At 40.1% G+C, this 19,503-nt stretch overlaps 1 protein-coding gene across 7 annotated transcripts in view; it reads left to right on the top strand.

Moving 5' to 3' along the window:
• The window catches only part of LOC134534274 (G-protein coupled receptor moody-like), a 120,845-nt gene that overhangs the window by 58,452 nt on the left and 42,890 nt on the right, over positions 1-19,503 (top strand). For all 7 annotated transcript variants that reach the window (XM_063372585.1, XM_063372582.1, XM_063372580.1 and 4 more), the window contains exon 2: positions 10,647-10,796. In XM_063372585.1, the coding sequence (XP_063228655.1) occupies positions 10,666-10,796 (131 nt within the window). In that variant the 5' untranslated portion in view covers positions 10,647-10,665. The remainder of the gene's footprint in view (positions 1-10,646; positions 10,797-19,503) is intronic.

Below are 19,503 nucleotides of genomic sequence, written 5' to 3'. Positions count from 1 at the left end.
TACTGGAAAGCTATTCAGGGAACGGTTTTACAAATAATTTTTAACTATTGTAGGTACTGGGGCAACACAGAGCATAAATAAATGCCCACTATTACTGCGAACGCTATTTTGTAGTAATACATTTGTTTTCATGTTAGTATACTAATTTACAAACATATGTAATGTTACATAAATAGTTGTTACAGTGTAGGTGTGTCGTGACCCTCCAGGAAGCAGGGTACTTCCTGCATGTGGCTGACTGGCCGGCCTCTTTCCTAGCAGCCTCGTAACAAAATTACTGTAGAATTAAACGAAATAATTATTTCTGTGTGTTCGTTTAATTTATCACACTACAATAAATGCTGGTGTGTCAAAATCCTAATGAGTGTTCACTGTGGCGGCCGTCTGTAAAGAGACACCTTATCTCGAACAGAGTGTACGGAGGTCATCGGTCTGTTTGTGCCCGATGACGGGAAAAGATGCCAGTTCCCGAAACGTCGCAACTGTTTTTTTCGTAGGGAAACATGCTGTGTTCGACGGTGCTGTCGTCGACGTGTTCGCATGTTTGCTGCGTTGTCCAGATTTTGTTGGCTGTCGGCATCTGCTGTAATTGCTGAAACTGCCTCGTCGCTGTCACAGCCCACTGTGTTCCCTTGTGCTGTTTTTACTTTTTTGACGTGACAACGTCTAATAAATCGATGAACGCCGGCTGCACGAACGAAAAAGTGTCCCGTTACGCACATTGTTCCATTACGCTGTGTCCCGTTAAGCTCATTGTACGCTTGCGCCGCATCTATCTCTCTTCCACTCGACTGTTTATAAAGTGAAGTGAAAAGTTAATGTGGTTTTCATTGCTTATTACAACAACAATTTCGGCAATAAAGGTTAATTATTCTTGCATTTTAAAAATCTGATTACTGGTATAATTTCAAGTATTTATTCTTTTATTATTAAAATAAAAATGATTCAATTTTATTCATAAAAGTATGAAATCATTTCATCAATGTTTTGTTATGACGTCACGTTAAACTATCGTCCGTAAACCGACTTTACAGACAACCAATTTTTTTTTCCACGACTAATTTCCGTCTACGGAATTCTTGTGCTGTCTGATTTTTTTTTTTTTTTTTTTTTTTAGTTTTAATGTGTTCGTCTGTGCTATCGTCGTTGTGTTGTCAATAATACCTGTTTAGGTTCGTCGTTGGGTTTATCTGTTTGACATGAGCTGATTTAGGCTTTGTTCTCCGAGCTTTTTTTTTTAATTTTTATTTCTAATTTTGCAGTATTGATTTTTTTCCCATGACAAACAGTGCAAAACTGCAATTTACTATGTAAAAAAAAATTGTATTAAATCATAATTTCCCATTTCTTCGGTCGTATAAAGAATGTACGGGGTGTTGCCTTGCAGTGCATAGACGGGGGGAAGGGCTTTTCCCCCAGGCGAGGGAGATGTAGTTTTTGTTCCCGGGAACTACCCGGCATGCCGAGCGCTCGTCTTGTGCCGGTCTGGTTGAGGGGTGAACACGGAAGGGTGTGAGAGGGGTGGGAATACGGAGGGGTGTGGATGACACCGACGTTTAATTACACGCACTTCACAGCCAGCGAGCGGGGGAAAAAGGAAGCTGTGAACTAGTTGTGAACTAGCCTCACCTTGGTTGGTACCACTGCATCTGTGTGGAACATTGCTGAACGTGGCCAGTCTTCCTGACAGTGGCCTTGCTGTTATTTTTACTTCTTGCTAGGAAATACTCTTATTTATAATTTTTTTCCAATAATTTTAATCTTGTTCGTTATATTTTGAACAGTGCTTAAATGTGTTACGAACCCGGCTTTGAACGGATTGAACTCAAGAGTGCAAAAAGATCGCATGTCCACGTGTATTTATCATACATATGTGACATTTCGCGTTAACTCCTCGTTGCAAAATCTCTTATGCCATTAGCAGATTTAAAAAAAAGAAGTTTTTTTGTAAACAATTGTTGCGCTAACTCAAATTGATCGCATATACAATTTTTTTTTGCACGTTGAGTTACGATCTGTCAAAGTATCTTTAGCACTGTAAACATTGTTTTTAAGCACGCAGAAATATCTGAAAATGTGAATATTTGAGAATAATTCACATAATATTTAGAGGGCGGAAAAATTCGCGAATTCATTTCGCGATAGGCTAAAATACAAATAGTTATATCTCAGTGCTGCCTCTGCTATTGGCTCACAACTCACCTGGATGACGCTGGGCCAATGGGAAACTACCCAACAAAAGCTTTATCGAATCACAGGCTGCTACGTTGGGACGTCTCACAAGACAGCAGCCAATGAGTGGGTGGCATTTGACCGAGTGTACGTATAACTATGGAGTTCATCCCGCAGGTCATCGAACCCGCGAATTTTTCCGGTCCCTATGACCATGCCAAGTGAATATAGTTGAATATTTCTCTCCCTCTGAATTGGGGCAAGCACAGCTGCGTGCTGGAGCGGACCTGCGCGGGTGGCGGGTAAGTCTGGCAACAGCGCGGCGCGGGCCACACAGGCGCGGCTGTGCGGTCATCCCGGCAGATGTGCGCGCTATCGCGGGAGGAAGCACTCTGCGCTCTCGCCGCTCGTCGCGCGCCAGAGCGGGGTTCACACGGGACCTGAGCGCGCCGGGGTCGGCCGGTCTGCCCACCGACCCCCCTCCTACGTTCTGTGGTGCGCGGGGCTTCGGTTTGAAAACTACTGAAGACATATATCCAAGTAGTGCCTGTTTACTAAAAAAAAAAAGGGGGGGGGGGTTGTCTGTAAAGTCGGTTTACGGACGATAATTTTTCGTGATAACGTCATAAGAAAACATTGATGAAAAAATTGCATACTTTTTTTTTTTAATTTTCAAATATTATTTACAGTTTTTTTTTGCAAATTTAATTTAAATAATTTTGTTTAAATATAATCACGAACAATTAGTTCAAAAATACCCGCTTTAACCTGTTTGATATCATAGAAGATTTTCTCGCACGTTGGTTGGCCGGTTCTTGCACGCTCGGCTCAGGCGGAACGTGACAATGTCTCATGCTTTTTCCGTGCGTGCAGTCGGCGTTCATCGATTTAAAAGACGTTTATCACGTCAAAAACATTTAATAATGTGCTGAGAGGGTGGAATGTTAGTTCTGTTTCTGTATTCGTGTTTAAAAACTGTTTTTTTTTTTTACGACAGTGAAAAGAGCTTATCACTATAACTGAATGAATGTTATTTATCTAAATCTCTAATAGGTTTTCCAAACACACTAGGAATTTTTTAAATAATAAACACAGCCGATTTTTGAAATGCAGTCCGAATCAGCGTTAAGTTTTACAAAACATTGAGAACTTCTTAAATTTTTTAAAAAAAATATCATGATTATTACTTGATTGTAGACGCGAATTTCGTAGTTCTCTCCAGTAGTACGGTCATTCAGATTATTAGTTTATAGCCAATCGATTCGACCATGTTTAATGACTTGGCTCAGAATGGTCTGATTGTCGACGCTGGTGCAGTTCGAGGACTGAGGTGCAGCCACGCGCAGGCGCAGACGTGTGAAGCAGGCTCTGGCGCCGCCTGTCGCTCCAGACTCCAGAGGGACCGGTGCGTCCATCACGGCATCACAGCATCACGGCGCCTCCCGGGCCGCGTTCCATTTTACACTCCCGGGCGCATCGTGCGCGTCGTGCAGCCCGGGCGACTTCTGTAGGCACGTGAGCACGAGCGAGACCACGCATTTTATTCAAACGCTGGCTAAATAATGCCCGGCGTGCGTTACAATGCCGCTATTAATTTTGTTTTTTAATTTGTCTGTAAAGTCGGTTTACGGACGATAATTTTACGTGGCAACGTAATAAGAAAACATTGATGAAAAATTGCATACTTTTTTTTTAAATTTTAAAATATTATTTACAGTTTTTGCAAATTTAATTTAAATATTTTTTTTAAAAATATAATCACGAACGATTAGTTAAAAAGCCCGCCTTAATCTGTTTGATATTATAGAATATTTTCTCGCACGGTGGTTGACCGGTTCTTGCACGCTTGGCTCAGGCGGAACGTGACAATTTTTTGTGCGTGCAGCCGGCGTTCATCGATTTATAAGACGTTATCACGTCAAAAACCATTCTCTTATCTCTCTCTATTATTCCCTACGTCGCTATGTATATCTCCATATCTCTGTCTACATTTATCTCTCTCTCTATCTGTATATCTCTATATGTCACTCTATAGCAATGAAAATATTAAATATCTATGTTTTTGCCTATCTATATTTTTACTTATATGTTTACCTGTCACAGGTGTGACACATGTGCATAACAAAAGGCGCGTATTCTAATGCAGAGTTGAGTCAAAATCATCCCACCTCACTAACACGCACACACACCCCGAACAGAAGGGGCCCGTAAAAATACAGACAATATTTTTTTCTGTGCAGACATTGACTGAATACCATTTTGTAACTGTAAAAAATTCACGCAAGAGTTCATAATTATAGTCATTTGCGCGACCTTTCACAGCTCGGTTTTCTGGTTGAAAAATTTCGTGACCCGTCAGCAAAAACCAAGAGAACTATCCGAAAAGTTTTGAAGTGAAACCCGTGGTTATTTGTGTTTCATTTATTATTTTTTACATACATACACGTAACTAGTTTTGCTTATCGTGGGTCGCTGTAATAAACAGTTCATGCTGACAGTTTCTTCTGTAACGTGTCACATGTTTGCCAACACACCACACATAGGTGTTGACATCAAATATTCCCTACCGCCCAGCCAGCACAGCACACTGCCCCTATATTCACTCTGAAGCACTAGGGCTATATGAACACAACCTTTCTGGTCCCGTAACCATTTCCATGAAGTATTCGAGGCTATAAACGGACTGCGTATATCACGCGACCTGTGACCGAAATCTGCGACGGAGTATTTTTTAATTTCATTGGTTGTAAATCTTGCGGGGTTATCGTTTTTTTTACAACGCTATTTATTCATTCCGATTCGGCCATTCGTTCTGTCTGCGCCAGCGCTGGCTGGCCAAGCTGACCTCGAACCCAGGACAGTAAAAAAAAAGGAAGAAGTGAAACTTCGCACTTTATTAATCCACTTGGATGATGAAACAAAACATTTCAATAATTCACTTTAACGATAAAACTAAACAACAAAGTATTAAAACACACCAACACATGGAAAATGTCTATACATATGATTGCAATTCTAACTGCATTTAGTAGTATTTTTAGAGAGACAACTCGTTGTTTCCAGTGTAAACTAAATTACAGCATTGTAGCTTCGCTTCACTAACGCTTGATGCGAGAGTGAGGAGTGGGGCGCTCAATAATCCCTCTCTCCATCTTCATCAGGTGCCTTACTCCTGTGCGTTGCAATTTCCGTTACTCTCTGATGAGTTTCGTCTCGACCTACCCTACCAGCTGTTAAGAATTTTCACATAAAAATACATATATTTTCCAAGACTTTCTTCTTTCTTTTTTTTCGAACCACCTCCGCTATAGGTAGGTAAGGCGTGGATGCGTGTAGTATATATTTTAAGTATGTCTGTGTTTCGTTTAACTTCAAGCTGTGCACCTAAGTAGTCTGCCGGTTTTGTGTGTTTATAAATTGAAAAGTATTTATTTTGAAAAAAAAAAAATTCAAGAAATTTTGATTTTCCTCTTTCTAGCACACCATTAAAATTTTTCTCCTTAAACTTGCCAAGTAAATTGCTTATAATTTATCCAGCTAACTTACAGAAATGATATTGAAGTATTGACAAACATTTTAAAAATTTCTTAAGGCTCGGTATCACACGACATGTTGTATATTTCGTTTTTTTCCCCCTCGTCATTAATTTTATGTAAGGGCTATTTCTAGAATTTTAACGCCTTACCTCCCTTTCATTTGTTGTTCTGACTGAAATATTTTCAACACATATTTAATTATTGTAATATAAAGGGCGTAAAATGTCGAACAAGTCTTCGTAATTACAATCACTTGCCACGATATTATGCTAAGTAAATACCTGTTGAAAATATTTGTGGCAGAACAACAGGTGAAATGGGGGTATCCAATTCAATTTTAGAAATAGCCATTTTAGAAATAGCCCTGTCACACTGTTAAATATATTTGTCTCCAATATATTTGACAATACAGTTGGAGGGGTAGTATTTGACGGAAAATGACTTTCAATTTTCTGCATCAAATGCATCACATCGCTGAACGAAATATTTTACCTAGTTATTATGGTTGTGCATTTTAAAAATTTTCGAACATGAGTAACTTTAAATCACAATAATATTCGTTATATAATAACATTAATTTGAAGAGATTTTTTTAAAGTTATAGAAACCAAATTTAATTTTTACGCATGAAATGTTTTTGCTTACGACAATCATGTTACAGTTATTTTCAGTTAACTTTTTTAACCTCTTTAATTGGCCATCTGCTCTTCGCCATTTTAAAAAATTGTTGGGACAGAAACGGATGTAATTTCCGTTTTCGCCGGGGCACGATTTCTATTGGCCGATCGCATCCCACGTCGAACTTATTTTATAACCTGTCCTACGTGCAAAATATTTGATGGAAACTGAAGTCACCCAACTTGTCAAACAAACATGGCTGTCGTAATGTCGTTTTCGGTGACGTCACAACCCAACAAAATTTATTTGACACGACGTATTGGAAGGTGTTGAAAGCGGAAATTTTGACAGTGTGGCTTGGCGTTAAGGAATGATGAAAAAAAAATCAACATGGCGCTTGACCGAGCTTTGAGCACTGTTCTTCCTTTCACATTACGTAATTTAACTAATAACTCTTGGTTAATCCGAGGCGTATTCTTAATTGAAAAAGCAGTGAATGTACTGTAACTCGTAAGAGTGGGCGAGCAGAAACATTCCCATGTGGAGGACGCCTTTGGCGCGCGGTGGAAGGTCAGGGCTCCCATTGGAGGGTGTTTGTGAGGCTGGCAGCTGAGAGGAAGCCACCAATAAGCCAGCTCGCACGACCTATTAACCTCGCTCCTCCCCTTACCCCCACCCCACTGACTGGTCCCACGCCTTGGCGCGCGCACACTCAACACTGGCTGGTGGGCGCGGATCGTTTGTCACGCCGCGTCGGTTCAATCTTCGCTCCGATTAGCATCTTTGATGTGTAACATCTTAGCTCTCGGGTTTACGGCATCTGGAACGGAAATGTGTAATCACGGCGCTGCCATCTGTGGCGGAAGGCGCGAACCAAAGTTCACAAAGCCAAAGGGAAACTTTATGGTATTAATAGGGCCAGGCATTTTTGGCGAATAAATCTTAACGCCTATTAGACTGCAACAAGCTATACCCGCACCAGTTATTTCTCCCTTGTGATTGGCGGCCGTCTGCGGGAGAAGTCAATTCCTTATTTGGCTGAGCCACTCAGGACGCGTTTGCTTCCGCACTGAACTACTACTGCGATTGGTGTTGTAACAATTGACATGCGCCTGAAATAAATTCGCCCAATCACGAAACACAGACGATGCTACAGTGTTTTAACTTATAACTAATCTCGGAATCTTTTCGCGAAATACGTATGGCCCTAGGTATTAACTGTTTTGTGAATTTTAACAAGATGGGCAGTATTTTTAATGAAAAAATTCCTTGTCGGAAATCAGGTCCAAAGCCGGGAATTAGGTTTTTTTTTTCAAGTTTTTTTTCTTTTATTGCAGCCGTTTCATCATATAGTTTACAATTTCGCGCTGCAAAACGAATGATTCTATGGTCGACGTAGCTGCTCCGGCAACGGATTCTAGCGGCGGGAGCGGAAACTACTTGTGATTCGCGTCCAGAAATTTAGTAGAAAAATTTGTCACACTCGGCATTATTTTAAAGAGTTCTGCGTTAAATTTGGTGTCCGAGTTTTGTATTGCAAATGTATTTGCAACATGAGATTACATGAATTTTTCTCGGTCCTGAGGTTCCTATGTTAAAACATCTCTGGTAGGTATTGAAAGACTCGCACGCCTTTATTTTTCAATTCACACTAATACGTTTTATTGTGAACATTTTTAGCCCAAATATGTTGTAAGCCTGAATACATGTGTGAAAGTGGATAGGTTTAAATTAAGTATTGTGCAATTTTTGACAGGCGTGGCTGTCACAAGCCGAGTAAAAAAAAAAACTTAATGTTAGCTGGAATGAGTTATAGAGAGTTTTTAATCTACGTGAGGACGCAGAAGAAATTTCTCGAATGCGATCGGAATTCGGGAATTGGAAAACGAAAAAAAAAAAAAAAAAAAAAAAAAAAAAAAAAAAAAAAAAAAAAAAAAAAAAAAAAAAGCATTTCCAGTTTTATGTGCGAACACTTCCTCTAAATCTTTGCGCATGGTTTGAAATCAGGGTACATTGCCCTCGTATGAAGCGAGCGGATATCAAACTGTAGAGCGTTGAATAACCATTCACGCCTTTATTCATCTCTTCCCCCCTCTCCCCACCCATGTTTGAACCTCGCCTCCTCTCACCCTCGTCTGACAAATGCCAGTTTTAACACCGCGCGTCAACAGCCAGGGGTTCATTAGATGAACTCCCATTAATTACGGAAGTGAAGTTTGTCAGAGACAAACTGGCGAGCATAAATAATTAGCCATACAAGGTTATCATGCGTTAGCGGTGGGGGGGAGGGGGGAGGGTTAGAGAGAAGTCCTCGGCTTATCCAGTATCTTGTGCAGGTCTGTGAACACAAAAACAAATCTAATGGCTGCAATAGATTAACCTAAACTGTTTCCAGTTTGGCGGCACTCGAACTATACGAAAAATCCGAGCCGAGAAACAAATTTTAGGTTACGTTCTTTGAATGATTCTTGCAATGGAGGAACTTTTTTAAAAATATATTCGTTGGAATACGCCCTTGCTGATTTTAACTATATGTCGTAGAGAAACTACAAGAATGAAAGAGAACTGTTAGAAATTCAGCCGAAACCGTGAATCGTCGCAACTGTTTTGTGTTAGCAAGCCTGTTGCGTTAGTCTGTGCCGTCGGGTTGTGTTGTCCAGAATATTGTCTGGGTCTGTCGCTGGGTCTCCCGTGCGTCTCTGTGTTGTTGTATTGCCTGGATTATCTGGTTTTTATCATCGTCGTGTTTGTCTGTCTGTCGCTGTGTTGTCCTATGTATTTGTCGTAATCGATATATCTAAATATATCGAAATCTCTATATATATATATAACGAAATCGATATATCGATATACATAGAAATTGATATACATCGAAATCGATACATCTATATACATCTAAATCTATATAACGATATACATAAAAATCTATATATATCTGCATCTATATATATCGAATCAATATATCGAAATAGTAATATGATGTGTCGATATACATAGAAAAGATGTATCGATATATATCGAAATAGATATATATAGAAATAGTTATATCGATATATGTCGAAATAGCTATATCGATATATATCGAAATAGATACAATGATATATAATCGATATATTTCGAAATATATATATTGATATTGAAATCGATATATATTTCGAAGTCGATATATCGAAATCGTTGTTTTTCTTACTACTGTCTCGTTGTCAGGCCACTGTTTGTTTGTGCTGTGATTTTTTTCTCACTATCGTTCTATGGAATTCTTTTCTGTTCTGTTTAACATTTGAAATCGCTTGAATTCGGCTGGTTTTCTGTGTGTTTTGTGTGTTCATCTTTCTTATTCATTCTAGTGGTACTCTATGACACACAGTTTAAACCATCAATGGCGTATGTCCATGAACATCTTTTAAATAAAATTTTATCTTCGTACAGTTAAGAGTGGGGAAAACGGGTTCGTGAGGATAGATTAATCAATTTTTATACATTTATTTTCTAGTAATATTTGCATTACCAATTAAATCACCACGCTTAGTGTCTGTTCACAAATCACTGAGTATCTGTCCAGTCCACAGTTCGCACTCCTCACTGGAGCCAGGCTCGACAGTGGTTCGCTCCTTATCTCTCAGTTTCTGGAAATGTCAAAATAAATACAAGTTATAAATTTAAAAAAAAATTGAGTTTATTGAGTTATAATTAGGGGCATGCACATATCGCGAAAATATTCCGGGACTAACTGAAAGTCAAAAAACTGTAGCATCGTCCGTATTTCGTGATTGGGTGAGTTTCTTTCAAGTACATGTCGATTGTTACAACACCAACCACAGTGATTCAGTGCGGAAGCAAACGCGTCCCGACTGGCTCGGTCAGATAAGGCAACGACTTCTCTCGCAGACGGCCGCCAATCAGCAGGAAGAAACCGCTGGTGTGGGTATATACCTTGTTGCAGTCTAAAAGGTGTTCAGATTTTTTCGCGAAATGTGCCTGCCCCTAGTTACAAGTGCTCAGTTTACATGATTGTTTAACTAATATAACTACATAAGAGAATTTTTGCCCATAAAATTTAAGTTTTCTCAACAGTTGTCAGCGTATAATTGGAAAAAAAAAATATCATGACGGACAAATGGATGGCGGACGGACGGACAGATGACGGACGGACGGACGCGACGGGCTGTTGTAATTAAGCGTTCACACGACGCACACAGCTGGGCAGCGACTCACGTGACCGCCGTGTTGTCAGGGTGGACGCGGCAAAACCGCGCTGCAGCGGCGCGGCAACGTGGCGCCAGAGAGGTCGGAGGTCGTGACCGCCGTGTTTGTCCACAGTCGTCGGCCCGCCGCCAGCATGACGGGCAGCAACATGGCGGACACAGCTGAGCAGCGGCTGGACGCGGCAACGCTGCGAGGCGGCGGTGTGGCAACGTCGCTCGCCGAGATGGCCAACTCGACCGCGGTGCCCGCCACCGAGCTGTCCAGGTCAGTGCTGCGCTCTGCCGGCGGCGTCGGCGGCTCTTAAGAGTGCTCTGTAGCCATGGGCGTAGAGCCCGGAGGGGCCAGTCTCCCCCCACCCACATCCCCGCCGCACTTGAGGGGAGGGGCGCTTGCGCTTGCAATATAGTAACTGAAACGGAGTTGATGAACGTGAAAATGAAAACTATGTACTACTATGAAATGAAAAATTTTCTTTTTATTTTAAAGTTTTCTGCTTATTGCATGCATATAGGCCAAAATATGGGTAGTGTACAACATACGAACATCAAAGTGATGAAGAATTGCCCCCTCCTCCCCCCGGCACAAGTAAAAGCTATTATTCTTTGAAATATCGATTAATTTTCAGTAGGCCTACAGAGAGACCGAAGATTATCTTTAAAAGCCGAAAATACCCATTTTACTATATTTTGTAAGCCACAGCTTGATTGGCCGAGAGACTAGAGCCACAATCACCACTAAGATTAATTTCGCTCCAGGGCAGAATTATGGGACGTTAAGGCCCCGCCAATTTGGCAATTTTAAAATAGTTTGACACTGCTTACGATGAAGTTTCGGTACTATTTTTTTTTTTACATGATATATAACTTAGCTTCAGTTACTTGTTGAAGTCAGCACTTGTGAGGTGCTGTGAGATTATCATGACATAATAAGTAGAGACCGGAAAAATTCGCGGGTTCAATGACTTTCTGGATAGACTCCAATATCCTCTACACACTCTGGCAAATGACAACTGTTCATTGGCTGCTGACTTGTGAGTCGTCTCGATTGTGTGGCCTGTGATTCGACGCTTCTATGAGTGATGGGTCTCTAATTGGCCCTCAGTCCTCCAGATTAATAGTGAACCAATGGCAGAAGCAGCACTAAGGTATAATTAATTGAATTTTAGCATAACACGAAATGAACCCGCGAATTGTTCAGGTCTCTAATAATAAGTTATTTCCCCATGGCGCCTTGGAGCCTGTTGGTAAACATGTGGTTGCAACAAGTTACAGGAGGTCTGGGAGAGATGAGTTACGCCTTGACATGCTTGGGATAAACAGTTAAAAATTAGAACTATAGCAAGCATATTGAAAAATTCCAATATGACGAGGCCTAAACCCTATTAAACTGCCAGAATACCATCAAGCCCTTTTCGGACTGCTCATTGGTCGATGGCAAGGTTGGTGGGTCACACGTGGTTGGTTAGCCATTTCTCCTTGTTTATAACTGGCTCAGGGTCTTCAAGGGCACTGTAGTCCAATCAGCGCGAAGCGATGTACACGTGCTTAAAAATCTACTTTGCTGCCCAGTGAATCCGCGAAATAAACGTGGCTCTACTATTGACATTTCAGTGGGGTCATTAATAAAGACAATATTGTGTGGAGTCCAAGAAATTAAAATATTTATTTGTCTCCATTTATGGGTGGGTGTGCTGTTTATCGAGTGTATTTATGACTGCGGGGCCTAACCTCGGCAGTCGAGGCTCGCACAAGGTATTCACTCAAAATTATTAACTCTGAAGGAAATGTTGGTTCAAGTACAAATAATTTATTTTATTCCATGTTTCGATCACCAAAGAAGTTAACATCCTCGGTTATCTTATAATACACGCATATGCTGTTCCCCAATGTACGCGCGTTACAAGTTAAACTCCTTTTTTTTTTTAAATTTAAGACACCGAACTATTTTGAAATTTACTGTAACAAAAATTATTTAAATAAATACACATCATTCAAAATTAACATGTGTATAAAATTATTTCATCAGTAAAATAATCTAGATAAATTTTAATTAATAATGAAAAGCAATAAATATGCTGAATGTTCATTATAATTTATTAATTTCAATCATTTATTAAATAAATATATTATTAATTTTTAATTACTAAAGCAAATAAATTATACATACAGGTTTATGTTCACACACGTAGATCCGCCATCTTCCTGTGAAAATTTTGTTGCATGGTGCGCGCGCATCGTAAAAATTTACTAATTTTTACCATAAAAAGCGCCTAAAGAAGTATAATTTAAAAAAAAACTTTTTATATATATTTTGGTGACTGCATCGTTAAAAAAAATCGTACGCTCGCCAGTAAACGAGTTTTTTTTCCTCAGCTGTCGCGTCGTGCCGTTATGATCCCAGCATTGTAAATATTCGAAAACGTTCCTAAAATGAGGAAGAGCTTCCGCCCCCGCGCGTGTTGCGGGTCGCGGTCTTCGCCGTCGCATCGCTCACAGCTCGTGAGCTCGCTAATGGAAGGAGCAAATAAATAAACAAACGAATAAATAAATAAATGGAACGTTTCATCGCTGCCAAGCGCACTTGGCGCAGATCTTGCTGACGGGGGCGTAGCGCGATATCGAGGCGTGCTCTCGGAAGGTGCTGGGATAAAAGCATACATTCATAACTCGTCGCTGCGGCAGTGCGCCGCTTGCCAGACGCTCGGTTTTGGAACATATCACCCCTCCCCCTTTTTTTCACCCTCCCCTTCAACACGTCGGGCTTCTATTATCTCTTGTGATGCAATGCACTCTGCGTAAAAGCATGTGGGAGCATGAACACAAAGAGCGGGGTTGCTACATGCATAGAAAACAGGGAAAATAGTGAAAATTCAGGGAATTTAAAACCTCAGGAAATGTCTGGTGAAAAGTCCATAAAATCACCAAATATTTCTGTAATTTTTGTTTTGTTTCGGGTGACAGAAAATCATAAACCGAAAATTTACCATTTCCGCCACTGTTTAGGCACCTCAAAAAAAAATACTCAAACGTTTACTAATCACAAAATTTTCGTTGATTTCCCTTTTCGTGAAACCCTGGTCTTTTTACTGTAAACGCAAAAGGGGGTAAACTAACTTCCGGATGCTTACATACAAGTTCGATGGTTTAAGGTGCATCTTTAGCAATTATTAATGTATGTATATATGTACGTATAATTTTCATTTTCACAGTATTAAAATAAAGTGAATTTTTAATTAAAAAATTTCTGTAAATTTAAATGAAAGAGTTTGTTGTATTCATAATATTTCGACGGGTGCCTTGGGCTTCTTACGACCTCCTAGTTTTTGTAAATAACCAGTAGAGACCTGCAAAATTCGCGGTTTCGATGGCCTTCAGGATAGACTGCACATACCCTTGTACACTCGGGCAAATAACGCAAGTTCATTGGATGCCGACTTGTAAGTCGTCTCAGCTGGTTTGTCTGTGATTCGATCCTTCTTTGGTTGAGGGTTTATAACTGGTTGAGATTCGTCCAGATGAACAGTAAGCCAATAGCAAAATTATCCAAGAGGTATATGTGTTTGGATTCTAACCTATCACCGAATGAATCCGCGAATTTTGCAGGTCTCTAATAACTAGGGACCGGAAAAATTCGCGGGTTCAATGACCTGCAGGATGAACTCCATAGTTCTACGTACACTCGGTCAAATGTCACCCAGTCATTGGCTGCTGTATTGTGAGACGTCCCAACGTAGCAGCCTGTGATTCGATAAAGCTTTGGTTGGGCGTTTCTCATTGGCCCAGAGTCATCCAGGTGAGTTGTGAGCCAATAGCAGAGGCAGCACTGAGGTATAACTATTTGTATATTAGCCTATCGGGAAATGAATTCGCGATTTTTTCCGGTCAGTACTAATAACCAGTACAGATATCATGTATGTCGGTCCACCTACTGCGTCACCAGGCGCCTGTCCTCGCTGGATCCTGCTGTGCCCGAGCGACGCGGCCCGTTGTGGAACTCCAGTAAGTCATTCGCGGTGTTTTCCCCGCCACCGCCGCGACTAAACGTCAGAGTAATGGCCGCAGTTTCGAAGGAGAAGTTATTCCCCGGCGCTAAGAGAAAGAGACACCCAGGCCGGGTTGGTGGGGGGTGGGGGGTGAGACCGAAACTAAAGACATTCGCGGGAAAGAAAGTTATCGGTCGCGACAGAGATGACCCGTGGCGTATCTATCTGCAGTGGTCTCTGTCGGTGGTGGAAAAAAAGAAAATCTCGCCGAAGAGGAGTTGTAATTTATGTCAGCTTGCCAGGAGAAAAATGGGGCGTGCGCTTCGTTTGTCTTTCCCTGGGAGTCTCCCCCCCCCCCCCCCCAATTCTCTCTCCTTCTCACTCAGCCCTTTTCCCGAGTGAGTAACTGACCTTACACGGAGACGAATGTGTTTCTCAGGCAAAGACCCTAATACCACAGAAGCACAGCTCGGCTATTACAGAACATTCATCTGTTACCGAACACAAAGTTAGACTCCGATAGATTTGTAACCGTAGCCGAAATAGAATAAAAAAAATACAGCAGGGAGCAGGACAGTCAGAGAAGCCACATAACTATTCACTCACCCAAAGAACATAAACAGAGAAGATTGCTGGCTACAGGCTGGGCAACACCTGCGCTCTACTTATAGAAAAGTAAAAAAAAATGGGTGCTTTTACTTACGTAAGTACGTTAGAAGTTATAATTAGCGTAATGCCTGTACAAAATATCAATAAAAATTTACAAATACGCGCCAATTTTCGTAATCTCGACAAGAAATAATCAGAATTGTTTCCAGAAAGATATTTGAAATAAAAAAATAATAAACATAGCAATGTGTTGTACAAGTTACACTGTCATTCTTGTGGTATGCATTACAAACTATTTCTTGGCAACAGGTTTTTAAAAGCAATATTTTGTAAAAGTATAAAATAAATGCGTGTGGCTTTGGCGGGGGCTGCGACCTGCCTGTGGGTGGATTGATTGATTGATTGATTGATTGATCACCAATCAACCTTCTTCATTTGTGGAGTCCACGAAATCTCCCGGAATCGAACATTTGAATGTGTGATTGGCGTTTCTTTTTCTGAAGCGAGTTAATGGCGGTGGGAATGCCTGTCGGGAGTTTACGCTAGCCTAATAGGTGGGTAGCGTGTATAACCCGAAGGCGAAGCCCGAACGCGCAATTTGCATCCCGCGCCGTCAGGGGATATCGTGATTGGCTGATGTTCAGAACTCGGATCGTGCGGTGGGCGGGTTGATTGCCCCGCGCACCGAGGCCTCAGTAATTATAATTACCGTGTTAATTGGTTTTGTTTATCAATACCAGCTGCTTGTGCGCGGAAATGCCGCCGCCGGGGTTGGCTTGCTGTGACCCGCCAACCCGGGAGAAGTTGACCACACAACCACTCCCCCTCCCTCCCAACCCTCGTACATACAGCGTGTTTCACACGCTAGCGTTTACACGAGTGGAGATACAGCCATCAGTAGGGACCGGAAAAATTCACAGTTTCGATGGCCTTCAGGATAGACTTCACATTCTCCTGTACACTCGGGCAAATAACGCAAGTTCATTGGCTGCCGACTTGTAAGTCGTCTCAGCTGGTTTGTCTGTGATTCGATCCTTCTTTGGTTGAGTGTTTATAACTGGTTGAGATTCGTCCAGATGAACAGTAAGCCAATAGCAAAATTATCTAAGAGGTAATGTGTTTGAATTCTAGCCTATCACCTAATGAATCCGCGAATTTTGCAGGTCTCTAGCCATCAGTTAGTCAGGAGTGTACTTATGTGAGAATAAGCGCGACGCTCGCTGGTGCTTATAGCGCGGTATCGCCTCTAAGGGCAAGGCTTGGGGACTGGCGCGCAGTCTTCTCGTCGTTTGTTAAGACAACTATGAGACGTGAGTGGTAACCATAACATTACATGGCGGGGAAAGAAGATAGAGGCGTCGTGCAAAGTTTCTGTAGGGCTTTTGAAGAATCTCTACCGGTTTTTATTTTTTTTCATGCCTTGATGTTAGTTCTGAAAACACGCGTTTTAGCCATTTTCAAAATCCTGAAAATACATTTTGAAAAACTAAATTGTGAAGAGAGATTTTAATCCGCTCTCAGATTATTCTTAAATTTTTTTTTGTGAACAAACCCTACTCGGATGTCGCAGCTGTTCAAAATCGCGTTGATTCTTGTGAAGCTCTGCAGACCGTATGCGCGAGGTCAGGCGGGGACATAATGGCATAGTCGTAAGGACATAATGGCATAGTCGTAAGGGCCTATGTCCCAGTCCAGGTCATTATTTTATTTTAACTTTTAACACGGTTAAACTTGTAGACTTTTTGAGTGGCCGAATTTCATACTTTTTTCATAATTAGTAGGGACCGGAAAAATTCGCAGTTTCAATGACATCTAGGATAAACTCAATTGTCCTATGCATACTAGATCAAATGTCACCTTTTCATTGGCTGCTGACTTGTGAGACGTCTCAACTGGGTTCCTCGCGATTCGACACTTCTTTGGTGAGCGTCTCTCGTAGGGACAGAGTCCACCTGACAAACCGTCAGCCAATAGCAGAAATATCGCACGGTTTTATGTATTTGAATCTTAACCTATCGCGAAATTAATCTGCGAATTTTTCCGGCCACTAATAATTAGCTGGTGATGTTTTATTTTTTTATCATTTTTGTGCATTATGGATAAAGAGAACCAAATGAAACAAATAACTGAAACTTACTATGTTTAAAGTCAATGCTGGTAAATACTGCGTGGCATTGTTTAAAATTCTTTCAAAAAACTAATTTAATTTTATTTAGTCTTTTAAAATCATAACAATTCTGATGATTTAAAAAGGCCACGTAAAAATTAAAACAAAAATTCTGAAGAATTTAAACTATATCACATAGCAGCCAGTAAAATTTACTTTAAACATAATAAGTTCTAGTAATATATTCCAATTCATTCTCTTTATCTATATTGCAAAAAATGATAAAAAAATATGCAACTTTTACAGCTAATCATGCAACAATGTGCGACGTATATATATATATATATATATATATATATATTTATTTATTTATTTTGCGAAAGTTCAGCCACTCAAAAAGTCGGCACGTTTAACCGCGTGGAACGTGAATATAAAATAATGGCCTGGATCATAAACACCCTCAACTGTTATCAGACAAATCCCAGGTGTTATAACAGCCACTGCTATTACACACAGACGGAACCGTTCATACACAGTCGTTGAAATGAGAGACACGTCCACAGAGTCTTGGACACAGAGATTCACGCCATTTCATCATTTTAAAATAAAGTATTATATTGCCACATTTTTACTAACCGATGTGAGAAAAATGTATTATGTTTTTCCTTTTAAATCTTCTCAATAAACACAAAGTTTAGTATACACTGTGTAACTAGCACTTTTACTTAAGATCTAAATTATATTATATGCATTATCACCTAAAAATGTAAATAGTACCATAAACATACGACCAGAAAGATTAATTTTTGTAAAAAAAATATTTTTTAAATAACATTTCTACAATATGAAACATGTGTCAATTTTACTATATCATGATTTAGCAGATAAATCCAATAGATTTGAGTTACGTTTGATATTTTATAATTTTGAATATGGTCAGTTTAGAAACTTATATCGATATACTTCGATTAACACACCATGATAATGTAATTTAGGCATATATTACATATTCATCAAATAACGTAAAACATTTATTACCAAGAATTTGAACTGTTGATTCTGATTTCATAAAAAATTGGACGAAACCAATCAAATTGGCTTATTTAAATAAAGTTATATACAAACAAACAAATAGACAAATATAGTTTTTTAATTGTACTTAATACCACAAAATTATTTATATTGAGTGAACAATTTTTAAATATTAATTATTTTATCGTGAACTGTAGGTACCTTTCCTTTATTTACGTCTACAATTAATTGTTGTAACTTAAGAATTTATATATGTTTTACTGGTTGTTTATTTTATATCATACAACATTTAAATCTTAACATAAATTACTTAGTTACAAATTACATTTACAACATTACTTTTTCTGTCAAGGAAGAATTTACACTAAAGGTATAAAATAACTTTTTTTCCTATGTGTAAAAAGGGCAGACCATCTGAGTTAACGTCCCAAAGTATTTTCCAACCATAATCAGTGCAGGGAAGAACCACTCTGCCCGCAGCCTCGGCACATGCTACGATGTCGTTCGCTCCGTGCTGTAAGGCCTCCTGGTGCCAACGCCTGCGACGAGCGGCGTAGGCCACCCGCGCGCCATCTGTGCATCGCTGCCAACATACTCAACGACAACACAACACTTGAACCATTGTTTTGATTTGCCTCAGTTTACAATAAATGGGAAACCTTCAACAAAAATGTATCGAACCATGGGCATCCAATTTAAGACATTTATAAAGTGAGCAATCATTGCCATTAGTTCAAGTATCAAGAAAACTGTAGCGACTATCCTAAATTTCATTAAACTTGCGAGCTTTAGCAGTCCCTTCACAGTAGTAGTAGTAGTAGTAGTAGTAATAGTAGTAATAGTAGTGGTGGTGGTAGTAATAGTAGTGGTGGTGGTAGTAATAGTAGTAGTAATAGTAGTGGTAGTAGTAGTAGTAGTAATAGTAGTGGTGGTAGTAGTAGTAGTAGTAGTAGTAGGTTGGTTCGATATTAATTGAATACTTTGGTAGCCTACTAGTCTTGCATCTACTTTCATTCCGGTGTGTATGATTCTGCCACATGACAGAACAACATTCCCCATAACCTATTTATATGCAGCCATACGTCGGTCGTGTAAAAAAGATGAGCCATTCATGAAGACGTCAAACCAGAGACTTACGAATCAGAAGTTTGCATGAGATGTTGGAACAAGGAGTTACGTTTGTCGATCTTCTGCAAGGTTTGCCTTTCTCATTCTAGGCAGCGATCGTTCGTGCAATGACT

Source organism: Bacillus rossius, chromosome 7, assembly GCF_032445375.1.
Source record: "Bacillus rossius redtenbacheri isolate Brsri chromosome 7, Brsri_v3, whole genome shotgun sequence".
Classification (NCBI taxonomy): Eukaryota; Metazoa; Arthropoda; class Insecta; order Phasmatodea; family Bacillidae; genus Bacillus; species Bacillus rossius.
This window is presented reverse-complemented; position numbering and strand designations above follow the sequence as displayed.